Below are 13845 nucleotides of genomic sequence, written 5' to 3'. Positions count from 1 at the left end.
AATGAGGGAGCGGATAGCATGGAGGCGGGGAATGGCAGGCCCAATCGAACAGCTATCCGTCCCCAAGAGGGTCTGAGCCTCGCTCACAGACCTTGTGCTCTTCCTCCAATCAGATCATCTGCCCTTAATCGCTCTCCCCAGATTGGCTAACAGATGGTAGGAGGGCCTTAGCTCACTCTTTTCCCCAATGGATACGCAACACTGCGTGACAGGCGTTCAGATTAGCCAATTATTTCCGGGGCGCTCCCTTCCCCGCCTCTTTCTTGCAAAATGGCGGCTACAGCGCCCGCTCCGGCTGCGACTCCGGCTCCGGTTCCGGCTTCTCCTACGACTGCCCCAGCGCAGAGCCCGACGACGGCGCCCGCTGCCCCGGCGGCAAACGCTCCGCCCCCTACCGCCGCCCCGCCCCCGCCGGTCACGCCGGCACCGCCGCCAACCGCGCCGCTCTCGGCCGCGCTCTCGGGCCCCTTCCCCGGCGGCCGCGTGGTGCGGCTGCACCCGGTCGTGCTTGCGTCCATCGTGGACAGCTTTGAGCGGCGCAACGAGGGCGCGGCGCGGGTCATCGGGACGCTGCTAGGTAAGAGCCGCCGCCCCGCCCGCCGTCCAGCCTGGGGGCGGGCGGGCAGCCCGCCGTCCCCGCGGCGCCCCCTCTAACCGCGCTGCCCTCCCGCAGGGACCGTGGACAAGCACTCTGTGGAGGTCACCAACTGCTTCTCGGTCCCGCACAACGAGTCCGAAGATGAGGTACGGAGCGTGGGACCGCATGCCGCGTTCGGGCGTGCGCCCGTGTCGGGCTCTGCTGAGGGCTAAGCATCCCTGTAACCAGCTGACCTGGGCCTGTCCTGTTTCTTAGGTGGCAGTCGATATGGAATTTGCCAAAAACATGTATGAGTTGCACAAGAAGGTGTCTCCTAGCGAGATCATCTTGGGCTGGTAAGTCCTTCCATGAAAAGAGGCAAGCAGTTGTGTTGGTCCCTCAAACTATGGGCAGTATGTGTGTCTCCTTGTCACAGGTTGAGGAGCAGAAGCGCTACTGCTTGTGGCAGTAAGATCAGGCAGCTCTTGTTACAGAGCCAGTTATAAAGGTGCTGCAGATTGGTAATAGGAAGAGGCGGTATTGGAGGCTATTACAGGATCTGTCTTTGTTAATATCTGGAAAAGGTATGACAGAGGAGTGATGACAATACTTGCTAGAAGATCGTAGCCACCTGTAATACAACCTGCACCGCAGAAGATACCTGGTTAGAAAGAAGGGAGAACACAAAAGAGTAATTTCAAGTATCAAATGCTGCAAGAATAGAGTCTCTGATACCAGCTTAAGCATGCAGAAGTTCTCTGCTAAGAAGAGGTCTTTAGAGCGTGGACAGACAGTCTCATTAATCTTTTCATGCTTCTCCAATCCTACAAAGTAGATTCATTCTGTTCTTGTGGAGCAAACTTCCTCAACAACCTGTTAATGGCATAGCAAAACGCAGTTCTAATGACGGGAGTTCTCCTGAGTGTATGAGAAGCTAATTGCAGAGAAGCTAAAGGAGCTAGATTAACAAGTTCTAGCTCCTGCAGGGAGACTTGATTTGTGGAAGATCCACTTGATTGGTCCAGATTGTTTGGCTTGCTTTGGCTTACAGAGAAATAAAGAGTGGGTCTAGAGCATAGTGACACGTAACTCAGTCTGATGTCAGCCATACCAGTTCTTTGTGGCCCTGTGCATGTTTCAGGCACGTGTGTGCTCAGCCCACGATTCCTACAATTGTAGGACAGCTTGCCATAAAACTACAAATTCCGTAGTTAAAGCACTTGCTTATAGTATGTTTCTGCAGCTCAGTGTTTTGAAATCAGTACTTTAGGATGCAAACCTGTTAAATACCAACAGTCCCAAAAACTGGGGACTTGAGGGTTGGAAGAATGACTCCTCCATGTGTGGTCTTTTGAAGGTATGCGACAGGCCATGACATCACGGAACACTCCGTCCTGATCCACGAGTATTACAGCCGGGAAGCACACAACCCAATCCACCTCACTGTGGACACGAGTCTCCAGAATTCACGCATGAGCATTAAAGCCTACGTCAGGTACTCTGGGACGCTGCGCTTCGGGGAGGGGAGCTGGCTGAATACTGAGACATAAGGATAACAAGAAATGGGGCTGTGGGGGTCTCCTTTTGGACAGTACTGTGGAGTGTGTAAAACGCAGTAGTAAGCCAGGGATCATGGCTTACTTCCTGTTGGGATGTCTTGACTACTGAACGTAAATTGGAAGACCTAATCTTTCATAAGCTGATACCTTCTTGGGGTGGGGAATTGTGACCTGATCAACAGTGTGCTGAACATTTTTGTGACATTTCACAGGATTCCTTTAGCTAACATCGGTGTCATTAACTTTCATCACACTGAATGTGCCTGCAGTCACTGTGCTTAATTGCTCAGCAGTTTGTTTTTACAAGCTGGAGGAATAGTGCAGTTTAAAACAACTCAAACAGCATATTCTTGGCTGGTATTTCTTCCCCTTAACTCCTTCCATTTTTATAAATAGAGATTAAATACTGAGAAAATAAACTATTTCACCTCACTGTGCTGGCTGAAAAGCTTTCCTCTCTAAGGATAAAACCTCAGCCTTTCAGTGTAGTGGATGTCTACTGCTTCTTGACTGTGCTGCTTAAAAAAGCAAGCTCTTCCACAACATCTCACTTAAAGCATAAATGAACTTCAAACATTTTGAATAATAGGGATAATATAGGTGTCAGGAGTACTTTGTACTTGAATTTTTGTCATATTTATTTTCTGTAAGTGATTTCTCAAAGAGCATGGAGTATTTCAGGATAGAATACCTACTCTGTAAGCAAGAAGGACCTGTGGCTAAGAAGGTATTAGCTCTTCATGCATTCATGCTGACAAGTGTCAGGCCAGCTAGGATTATTCTTAGGTGAAAATGAACAATTAATAGTATGCCAGGACTGATTTCCTGTCCTCCATTATCCTTGGTCTTAATATTGCTGATTTTAGCAAGAATGAGCAACTTATGTTCACACTTCAGTGCTAACAGAGATCATTGAGGTGGAAATAGGTTACTTCCTCCCTTAAATACTTCCATGCTAAAAATGTTGTTTGTTTGTTTGTTTTCCCTAGTGCCCCGATGGGAGTCCCTGGTAAAACTATGGGCGTGATGTTCACACCTCTAACAGTGAAATACGTTTATTATGATACAGAGCGGATAGGAGGTGAATGTTTTCTTCCTGCTTTGGTTATAACCATTGTTGTGACACTGCTTAAATGCTTTTGTTTTCTTACTCTGGTGAAATTGCCATTCTACTGGGAATTAGACTGTCTTGCTGAAGATGTCATAAAAATCTTCCAAGAGTTAAGGATTTAAGTTGTTTCCTGCAGCAGCCAGCTTTTTCACTGATCCTTCTTTTGCTTTCAGTGGATCTTATAATGAAGACGTGTTTTAGCCCAAATCGAGTGATTGGCTTATCCAGTGACTTACAGCAGGTGGGGTCAGCATCAGCCAGGATTCAGGATACCCTGACCATGGTGCTCCAGTATGCAGAGGATGTATTGGTAAGGCCAGCTCTTTATGGGTCAGCAGATAAGTTTCATCTAAGCTTGTGCATCTTGTTTTGCTTTTAATATATCTTTTCTTTCTGGGCCATAAACTTCCTGAGTTTTACTCACGTTAAAGTGTGTGTTTCTTACGCTTAGTCCGGCAAAGTGGCTGCTGACAACACTGTTGGGCGATTCCTGATGGATCTTATTAACCAGGTGCCAAAGATTTCACCAGAGGACTTTGAGACAATGTTGAACAGCAATATCAATGTAAGTTCATCAGCTGACCTTTTCAGCAATTTTAACAATGTCATACAGACACCAAATTTGTCTGTGATCGAAACAATCTATCTTTTCATACAATTGTTAATAAGAAGTATAGCTCTTTCTTGTCAGCAGTTTGATGTTCTGAGAGGTGGATGTTCTTCATGCTTTTGAAGGCGGATAAGGGAGCTCACAGTAATTTTGCTAGCGACTGCAAATGAGATTAGGTTTGAAAGTACTCAGGAATTATGTGAGTAATCTAAAAACCAGCACCAATTCTTCTTTTCGAGTGACTGGACAATATGAATTACAGAGCTTAAAGCAGTATGGATTTCAAGGATAACTGATAAGTTGCCAGCTCCCCTTGCCTGAGCTATCTCCTTATGTATCACTTAGGACATGACTAAGGTTTTAGTGTGCTACCTTATTTCTGTAACAGAATTTTAGAAAGTGAAAGCTGAGTTTCTGAGTGTGTTGTTCACCCACAGTCTGCAGGACCAGAACTAATTTTTAATTTTGCTTATACCCTTTGGCTTGCCTGGTTAACATGGGTGAACTCAGAGTTAAAATTTCACAAGCAGTGTTTCATATTCTGGGAATACCAAATCCACCTTCCTGCAAGGGAAGCATTCCTCAGGGTAGGACTTTCAGGACTATCAATATTTCTAGTAGCTGATTGTAAATTGCCTTATGGGTGTTAAAAATTCAACTCCCTAATGGGCTGCCAGCTTTGTTAATATTTCTGATCTCTGGTTTTTTTCCTCCTCTCTCAGGACCTACTGATGGTAACCTACTTGGCAAACCTCACCCAGTCACAGATTGCTCTCAATGAAAAACTCCTGAGTTTATAAAGAAACTTCTGCCACCCTACACTTTAAAGAGCCTGAAGAATGAGCAGATAGTTTTCTGTCGTCGTGGACCGTTATTTAATTACCTATATAACTTGGGTCACATCTTTATTTCCATTGCTCTGAAAAACCCCTAACATGGTTTAAGAAATGCATGGGAACAGCTACAGTTTAGTTGAGCCCAATATTTTAAGATGGAATACATGAGTCTTTTGTCTCCTGGGTTTATCTACTTGTATAACAAACTACAGCTTTGTTGTAAGAATGTATTTGAAATAAAAGTTCCATTGCAATGGCAAGAATTGCTTCTATCTAGGAAAAAACCTATTCTCAGTTTCTGTGTGATGAATCCCCTGTTGGAAGAGAATTGGGATAACTGCATCAGGAAAGAAAACTGGAGTAGACACAAGTCAATTCCAACTCCCCAGAGTTCTTTGCAGGGTGTGTTGCATGTAATGTGCTTTTTCCATGGAAAAGTGGTCACTGGCTTACTAGTGATGCTGTGTACAGCATCCTTCAGCAGGCTACTGCCAGCATGAGACTGACTTGAGTTTACATTACAGTATTTCTATTCATATCTGATCCTTTGGGAAAGGCAATCAAGGTCAATAGCATTAGCCCCTCATAAGTGAAGGTTCAGAGAATTAAACTAGTAAAAGTTTGTGGTTAAAAGGGCTTGAAAAGCATTTGTGGCTGAACGAGTCTGGCTGCAGGAGTTGCCATCTTTGCAAAATAAAAGCACTACATAAAGTTTTGAGGTTCAGGGTTAGGTATCATCAAATAGGAATTTCTGTACTGCTAAAATCTGAACATAAATTTCCCATTTTCTCCCCAAAACCTGTTTTCATGAATTCTAACTGAAAGAAAGCCAGTAACAATCTGATCCGTAATTTTTTAGTCTCAGCTAATAATACCTTTAGAAGTCTGTTCATCTCTACTGAGAAGGTTTTGTCTAATAAAGTGTGCCTTTTCTACAACATAACTGATTCCACCTGTTACTAGAGACTATTTCTGATGCCTTATATCTGGTTTGGTAAATTTTAAATATTAGAGAAGCCTGCAAACTCAGTGTTCTCTAAAATAATTTTTGTACTAATTTGCCAGATAAATCAAGAATGGAACTCTGGTTACAAATCAGTAGATCCTGTACTGGTAGTTCCAGTTTGGAGAATTCCCCCAGTGACTCAGTGCTGAATTCTGAATGAGAGGATGAGGTACATGGAAACTGAAGGTATAGAAAAGATTCTAACCTTTGAAAATGTTATTTGTAAGCATCAAATAAGTCAGCACTTGTTTTTTATTAGTCCAAATGAAAATGTTTTGGTTTCCCATCTCTTTTTTTTAAATATTTATAACTTTGGCCATTTATCTATTTCACAAATTTTCACGTCAAGTTTTTTAAAGTAAGCCTTGAAGTGGGTGGAGAAAAAGAGCAAAGCTGGATAAGCCTCTCAGTCACTGCAAAAAGAGTTTGGAAACTTTCTTTCCAGGGGGAAAAGCATAATACTCTTTCCCTGATCTCTCTTCTGCAGTAAACTCCTGGCATTCCCTGCCAGGAAAACTGATAAAATGCAAGAAGAAACACTTTAAGTTCTCTGCAAGTTGAGTAGCTGTGCTATGTAATAAGCAGCTATGCACAAAATGCAAAGTTCTCAGAAGAAAGATCAATTTGTGATCATTGATACACAAAAGGTCTGATGGAATTTGCCAGTCCTTTAAAGTACCTGAAGGCTAATGGTAACATATACTGTAAGAGACTGAGGTTATGTCTCCCTGGGTAGGACAACAGTAGAGGTGTCAGTCCACAATCTATAGGTTCCATTGCACTCCTGACAGCACAGTGACACCTGCTTGGAACTGGAGTAGGAAAAAAAAGCAAACCCAAAAAACTCTTTATTTGATCCCATCCATTCTGTCCCTTCTCACTGTGTGAACAGTACATTGTGAAGCCTACTTGGACTCTGGAATTTGGAATGCCTGAATTTCAGTGGCCACTCTTAGGAAGGACAATTGCAAATGCAAATGCAGCACATCATTCTGCTGTGTCATAAAGCCTGGACTGTATTACTGCCTGGACATCTGAGGCATCTCTTCTCTGGAGTTTGAAAATCTAGAGAGGAATTTCTAAAGGTATCTTAATAAAATTCTTCCACTTTATGGAAACCTAAAAGCATGAAGTTCAACAGAAGAGCTTGGGAGTCATGAAACATCACCAAGGATTTCAAGCTTTAATTTGCTATTGATTTGTAAACCACAGACTTCCTGGATTCATTAGGGGATTTTTTTGTTTGTTTATTTGGGGCTTTTGTTATTCTTTAAAATGTGTTGCTCCAAATAACTTTGACAAAGTCTTGCTTTAATTAGTAAGATAGATAGTTTTCTGGGTATACTTCTTTACACACTGTATATTATATTTAGTCATATTAGTGCCCTCACTAATATACTAAAGAGCTTCTCTATCCTCTGTGACATGTTCAGGCTTTTTCTTAGATGACTCCTCTAGGTACAATTTTACTGGACACTATTGCATTACATTTATTTCTGGCAACGTGCATGTGTTCCTGGTAAGTATAAGGCTTTAAAATACCTTGCCTGCGTGGGGCACTGTTACCAGCTCCTAGCAAGTATTCACTTGCTCAAATGAGATTTTTTTTTTAAATCCTGGGTTAGTTGAGCTGACCTTGAGTTTTCACCTCAGCATGAAATTATCCTGGAAGACTTCTTTTCCTCTATACACATAACAATATTCAGAACAGATTAGTGTTACAACTGATTCTCTTGTCGCCTTTGGGTTTACTGTGTACTTGGAAAAGTTGGAAGAATGTATAAAATCAGTACCTGCTGCCTAGGACCCTTCTCAGACATGTCATCTCAGTCAGCCTCAACAAAGGAACAGTTTTAGCAAAGCATCTTTTGGCAGTACAAAGAGGCAATGAAATCTGGTGGGTTTTTCAGTGAGCATGGTTGGCCTCTGACAACCTGCAGGTTAATTAGCACACAGACATTATGCTTTGTTCTGGCATCTTCCAAGCCCAGTAAGGCTGTGCTCGTTCACACCTTTGGGCAAATGGACCCAAAACCCACAAGCACATGAAAGGGTCTCTGTGTTAATCAAAACCAATACTTGCAAGATGAACTCCCTTTAACAGCAATGCCTTCTTAAAATTGCAGGAGGGAGCTGGTTATGCTCCAGCGTTTGGGAACTGTTGACAGTCTCAGCAGTGGAAGGGTGGTGGTGTACCACGATGGAAATGGCCCATGCCGATGGTAATTAGCGCCCCTGTGTTCTGCTGTGCAGCAAGGCTTGCAGGGGACATTTACATACTTGAGGAGATAGTTGTGGACAGGCAGAACACAACAGTCAGGTTTCCTGTGACTGCTATCAGGCACTTGGGGTCAATGCTGCACAGAACGGCTCTGGTGATGGTGGTGACTAGATCAGAAGATCCTAAAGGGAGTCCTTCTGGTTAAGATGATTAAGCTGAAAAGCAATTGAAATTTGGCATTCTAAATTCATGTAACTGAAGAAAAGGGTTAATGTCTTGTCTTTCTCTGGGTTGGGAAAAGAATTTTATGCTGCTAATTTGGTGTGTTTAGCAGACACCTCTTTGTTGCCATCTTCTCTGGTTTCCTGTGTCCACTAACTTCACCTTAGAAGTTTCCTGAATCACAAATGCAGTTCTTTCCTGTCTTGGCCAACCATATGTTAAATTCTATTTAAAATATACCTAAATATAAATCCTTTGTCCTTCCTGAAGTTCTTATTTCATGCTCTTCTTGGTATTTATACATTTTTTGTTATAGCTAGCCATCATACCATGGCCTTCCTTTTACTAAGCATATTAAGCATTATCTCCTTTCCTCTGATGCACTGTTTATGCTTTGGTGACTTAACTGCCTAGTTTAAACTTGATTTTAATTTCTCTTGCCCCTGCTGTCATTTGTGACTGACATGCATGAGCTGGCTTTTAAATTAAAAAAAATCTCAATCCACCTATCTGTTGTGGATTGGATTATCCCCAGTATTGATAACACCTCAGAGTTTTGTAAGCAGGTATCATTAGCTTATTCAGATATCATTAGCTTATTCCTAAATTCTGTGTTGTACTCAGTTAAGAAAATTGGGATTGATCCCAGACCAACTTAACAGAATTCTACAAATTCCATTTAATACAGTCTTTATTCTTTCTGTCAAGTTCCTTATCCTTGCTTGTGCTAATTCCTGTCTTCTGTAGTTTAACTAATTATGGGTTCTTGTGAAGCCTTCTGTGGACGACCAAGTGAATTCCTTGTTTAGAACATACATTGTGTCAAACTGACCCAGTATGCCCAGTGATTGATAAACTACATTTTAGGTTGTAAGCCTTGGAAAGTGGAGGTAAGACTAACTGTTCTTTATTGGTGAGAATAACAAACTTTATTTTGCTATCTGCAATTTGATAGTGAAAAAAATCCTCACTGCCAGAATGACAATTTCATTTGCTGATTGTTTCATATACTGGGATGAAGGTCACTTAGGTTTGCTGTTAGATGAGTCATCCAAGTTTCTTCTTGGCAGAATACTTAAGTCTGCTGCAACAAGGAAGTAACGTGTTGGTGTGTAGTTGGTGAACCTGGGGATGTATGCCATCTAGTAATAACTAATCTGAAATGCATGGCTTTAATCATAAGGATTAAAAAATTGATGGTGAAAATCATTGGACATGCCGCTCTGTTGAATAGTCTAGCAGAACAACTTGCTGGTCTCTTTCCGTGCTTTGAGGAAGTGTGAAGCTCCTATTTTTAGTGTGGTTCCACACAACAGAACTAGAGGCTCTGGTGACAACTTTGTCGTAAGGTTTAATGTGAAGTCCTGATGTTCGGACTAGAGTGGGTGGTACCCTGACTCACTGGGTAATGGCTCCCACTTGAGCAGCTACCCATACATACAGCTCTTCCTAAAGTGAACTGAATTTGCTCTGATCCCATTTCACATGAAAGGTTAACTCAACAGCTAACTTCTTTGACTATCTGCATTTTAATTACTGCAGTCACAAGGCAGTGTAACAGGAAAAGTATTTTTAGTAGTTTTTAGACTTGGACCACTGCAGGATCCTGTTGGTTTGTTATACTTTGACCTATGGTTCAAAGCTGACCAGATCTTGTTGCTTATATCAAACTGCAGGAAAGTTGTGTTTTTTTTTTTTTAAATTAAACTGTATTGGCTGAAATAGAACAGCAAGACTAATGCTTCATATTTTTAAAGTGGAAAACAATCCTCCACCCAGGATACACAGTACAGAGAAGCATGATGCGTCAGTGACCTATGTCATTAACAAAAAATCACTTTCACAAGAAAGTTTTGGTTTGGCTCTATGGATAGCACTCAACACCACTCTGTAGTTGAGATCAAGTCCCTCCAGACCAGAATTCTGTTCAGTACCATGTCTCAGCAGAAGATGCAAGGATATTATAAAAGACAAGAACAAGAGTTTGTCTCACAATTTCATTGAAGTTGAATTTTTTAATAGTGAGAAGTTGCCTTGACTCTGCATAGGATTTTCATAGCTTTCTTAAATGTGCTGGCTCTAGTTAAAGTAACAAGCAAAGGGATTTCCTTAAATATAGGGAGAGAAATAGGATGACTGCAATTGTTCCATTCAATGCTTTAAAAAAGTTGTTCCAGATATTCTTGTTAACATGTAAGCATGCAGTGCACTTAACATACATTCTTCAGACACGTGCCACATTATTAAAAGTGTTTGCTCTTTTTCTTTTCCCACTTGTTTGTAAAAACAGATTGTTCCTTTCCTGCATGGACCAAATCTGAACAGTCCACTAAATAGAAGAGATAAAAGAATTGTGTATGTGTACTTGGTTCCCATGGAAACGGGGATTTAAATATATACCTGTCCTGAAAGAATTGTGCTTAACAGAGATGACATAGAGTAGACATACACTGGGAGTGTCAGCTGAAGAATGCTATGAGGATTAAATTCTTAAAGCTGCTCCCCATGTGTTCAGGGCAATCAAGGGAGAACAAGCCCAAATTTTGCTGCAGATAGGTCCTTTACTATATTCTTTATGTGGCTTAGGTGCTTTTCATTTGAAGTGGGCAAACATGGTAAATTATTACCCACCTATTTTCTGCTGCCTGCACTTAATGCTGTTTTAAGGATAAGTAGAGCAGTGACTGTTGTTTCATTTAGAGCTCAAGTGCTGTAGCAGGTTACAGGTAAAAACTTTGTATTTTAATGGTCAGTAGTTGAGAGACACGTTTATCATAAAAAGTATATAGTTATTTTGAATAATCTCAAATTACTGGTACATAATATTATGGGTGGATCCATCATAAATTGTATCTTGCTGGTCAGACTATTTTATGAGTTATTTACCACCAGATAAAGGAAGGGCTATGCGTCTGCGGTGACTGTGTGGGAGTTGGACTCAAGGATCCTTACGGGTCCCTTCCAACTCAGGATATTTTATGATTCTATGACTGTTCTAAGGGTAATATGAATAAACCTTACAACAGACAGAAACAAAACACTAAGTGCACTTCCCACAACTGCGCACATGTGACTAAGATTTCTCTCTAGAGAAAGGTATGCAGCAGTCAGGACAACTTTACCTTTATGACCTGTTGGGACCGAGGTCCTCATCTCAAGTAACTACATAAAACGAGCAACTCTTCCAGCTCTACTAAACATCTTTTAGGTATTTCACTTGTTATACTCTGTTCTGGCCTAGAAGACTTGGTGGCCTACCTGCCACCTACGGAATGATGATCTTGATCTAAAGACTCGCGTTACTGGATAACAGACTTGATTTGGAGCGACATGTGTTAGTGCTCAACTCCATTGTGGTGGTGCTGGAGGGCAACAGACATCTCCCTTCCCTTCCTAGCCGTGTATCTAAGGACTCCCGTGGGATGGCATCGCCTGGAGTTTACCATGTTTAATGCTTGAGTCGCTCTGCGTTTCTGTGGCACTTGGAAACTTACCCCTCCGCCGTTTTGAGGGAGAACTGGCCATATGGCAGCTTTCCTTCAGCGAAATGGGGCAACCCTGCGCGGATAGGAAAGAGGCCCCGGGTTAGCAGGGCGACCGACGGGACCCGTTGCCTGCCCGCCTCTGCCCTGCCGGGAGCCGGGCGCGGCGCCCCGGCCCGCGGGGAGCGGGGGCCGTGGGCCGGGCCGGGCCGGGGCGGGCTCGGGGCCGGGGGCGGGGCGGGTGCCGCCCGGCCCCACAGCCTCCATTTTGCGGTGTAGCTGCGGGAGAGAAGCCGGAGGCTCTGCAGGTTTCCTTCAGGTGAGACAGCCGGGTGCGGGGGTGGTCGGCTGTGACTCGTGCGCCCTTCGCCTCAGGCCCCGACCCAGCTCCGCCAGCTGCTCCTCGCGCGCCGCCTCCGGGGAGGGCTCGGCCCCAGCCCCGCTGCGCCCCGCGGCACGGCCGTGCCGGGGCCCGGGGCAACCCAAGCGGCAGCCCGGGCAGGGTTCCCAGAGCCGCGGCCGCCCGCCAGCCGGCTCGGGACTCGCCAGGTGTCCGCCCGAGGGATGCGCCGGCCCGCCCCGGAGCGCCGCACCCCCCTGGCCTGGGGGGCTGCCCTCCCGGTGCGGAGCGGGGACGAGGTCCTGGTCGCCTTAGGAGAAGCGAGTAGAGTAATACCTGCCGCCCACCGCAGCAGTGCTTCGCGGGAGGGCTCGCTGCGCCGGCGGCTGAGGGAGCGTGACCACCCTTCCCGCCCCGAAACCGGGCGGGGGGGGCGACGGCTCTCCCGGCGGGCAAGGCCGGCTCCGGGCGGGGCAGGGGCGGCCCCACCGGGTTCCTTTAAAGGAGGCGGGTGTGGCGCTGGCTGGGGCGTGGGCAGCAGCGGCGCAGTCCGCGGAGGAGCCGGGGGTCCCCCGCGGGAGCCGGGCTGCGGCAGCAGAAGGTTGGCCGCTCCGTTTTTACACCCTCAACTTCTGCGCAACGCGCCGAGTTCAGCGCGTCCCCTGACGTTAGTTACACCGTCAGGGCTGCATCTGCCGCAAAAAGAGAGTCAGCCCTCCCGCTGGGGTTCAGCCCGCCGGGGAGAGCTGGCGGGCGCAGGCGGGTGTTGCGGCTCGTGGCCGCCCTTGGCCGGCGCCGCCGCTGACTCACCCCCGGGCGGGTTGTGGCAGCGCCCGGCCCCGGCTCAGCGCGCACCGGCTGGGCCCCGCCTTGTGCCCCGTCCCGGTACGTGGGGCGGAAAGCAAAATCTGATGGGAAAATCCTTTGGTATTTTAGTTATAAAAGTCGTAATGGCAGAGCCGCTGCTCTGTGTGAGGATGCGTGTGCGTGAGATACGTGAGGCAGCGTCCTGGGGCCGCAGCAGTCCCGTGTTTGTTTGGTACTGGTGTTGTGTAAGGGGCTTAATTTACCTCCAGGAAAACATACCTACATCCTGAAAGAGGTTTCACTAAATGCTGCTCTCTGTTCACACTAAGTTTTCAAGAGATTTTTGTAACTGGTGTCAGAGGCAAGTCTGAAATTCCAATTTAGCATCATGTCCACCCTGTCATGAAGAAAGGCCTGGAGCAGTTGGAAGCAGCAGCCCTTATTTCACACTTTTAGTGCTCTTTTTCTTTTTTTTTTTGTTTTTTCCCCCTTTTTATTTAGGAAAAAAAAAACTAGATCAAGCAAATGCAACAGAAAGAGTTTTGTTTTCATAAGCCAGAAGAGTGACAAACAGGAGTCAAGGTCTTGTTAAGAGGGAGATGATTAAATAAAATACCAGGGATCCCAGTACCTGGCCCAAAATAACTTGTATCACAAATTGAATCCTAGTAAGAGAACCAATGCAACAGAAGTAAAGGAAGCACTAAACAATTTACTGGTGCACTGTAAGTCACAGGTCTACATGGGTCAAAAATACAGTGTAGGCTTGATGTCCCGTTTGCTTGAAAATGAGCCGTTGGAAGCTCCTGCCTTTAAAAGCTTTTTTGCCAGAATGTATTTGCTAGTAAATCAGAGAAGCTGAACACTTAAATTCATTCAAATTATGCATCTTACCGAGTCTAGAGTCTGCCATATTTTACTGTGGTTAAAAGATTGTCCTAGTTAAACTTTTTCCAGCTGTTGAGACAGCTGAGTTGCCACTGGAAATTATACAGTGCACCTTGACAAATTTTATAGGCTTTCAAATCCTGTCCTCTTAATTACATGAACCTGAAAAGCTGAAGAAGTGTGTGT

At 44.7% G+C, this 13845-nt stretch overlaps 1 protein-coding gene across 1 annotated transcript; it reads left to right on the top strand.

Annotated features, from left to right (window-relative positions):
* Positions 1 to 270: 270 nt before the first annotated feature.
* On the top strand, positions 271 to 4981 carry LOC311192087 (eukaryotic translation initiation factor 3 subunit F-like; the record flags this gene model as incomplete). The annotated part of the gene is made up of 8 exons (XM_084264512.1): positions 271 to 577; positions 674 to 744; positions 854 to 933; positions 1935 to 2072; positions 3126 to 3217; positions 3421 to 3557; positions 3699 to 3812; positions 4580 to 4981. 8 exons carry the CDS (start codon positions 271 to 273, stop codon positions 4655 to 4657), a joined length of 1017 nt encoding a protein of 338 aa, XP_084120638.1. The 3' UTR covers positions 4658 to 4981.
* Between the last annotated feature and the right edge of the window lie 8864 nt (positions 4982 to 13845).

This window comes from Gallinula chloropus, assembly GCF_964237585.1.
Source record: "Gallinula chloropus genome assembly, chromosome: 5".
Lineage (NCBI taxonomy): Eukaryota > Metazoa > Chordata > Aves > Gruiformes > Rallidae > Gallinula > Gallinula chloropus.
The sequence above is the reverse complement of the archived record's forward strand: the minus strand, read 5'-3'. Positions and strand labels throughout refer to the sequence as shown.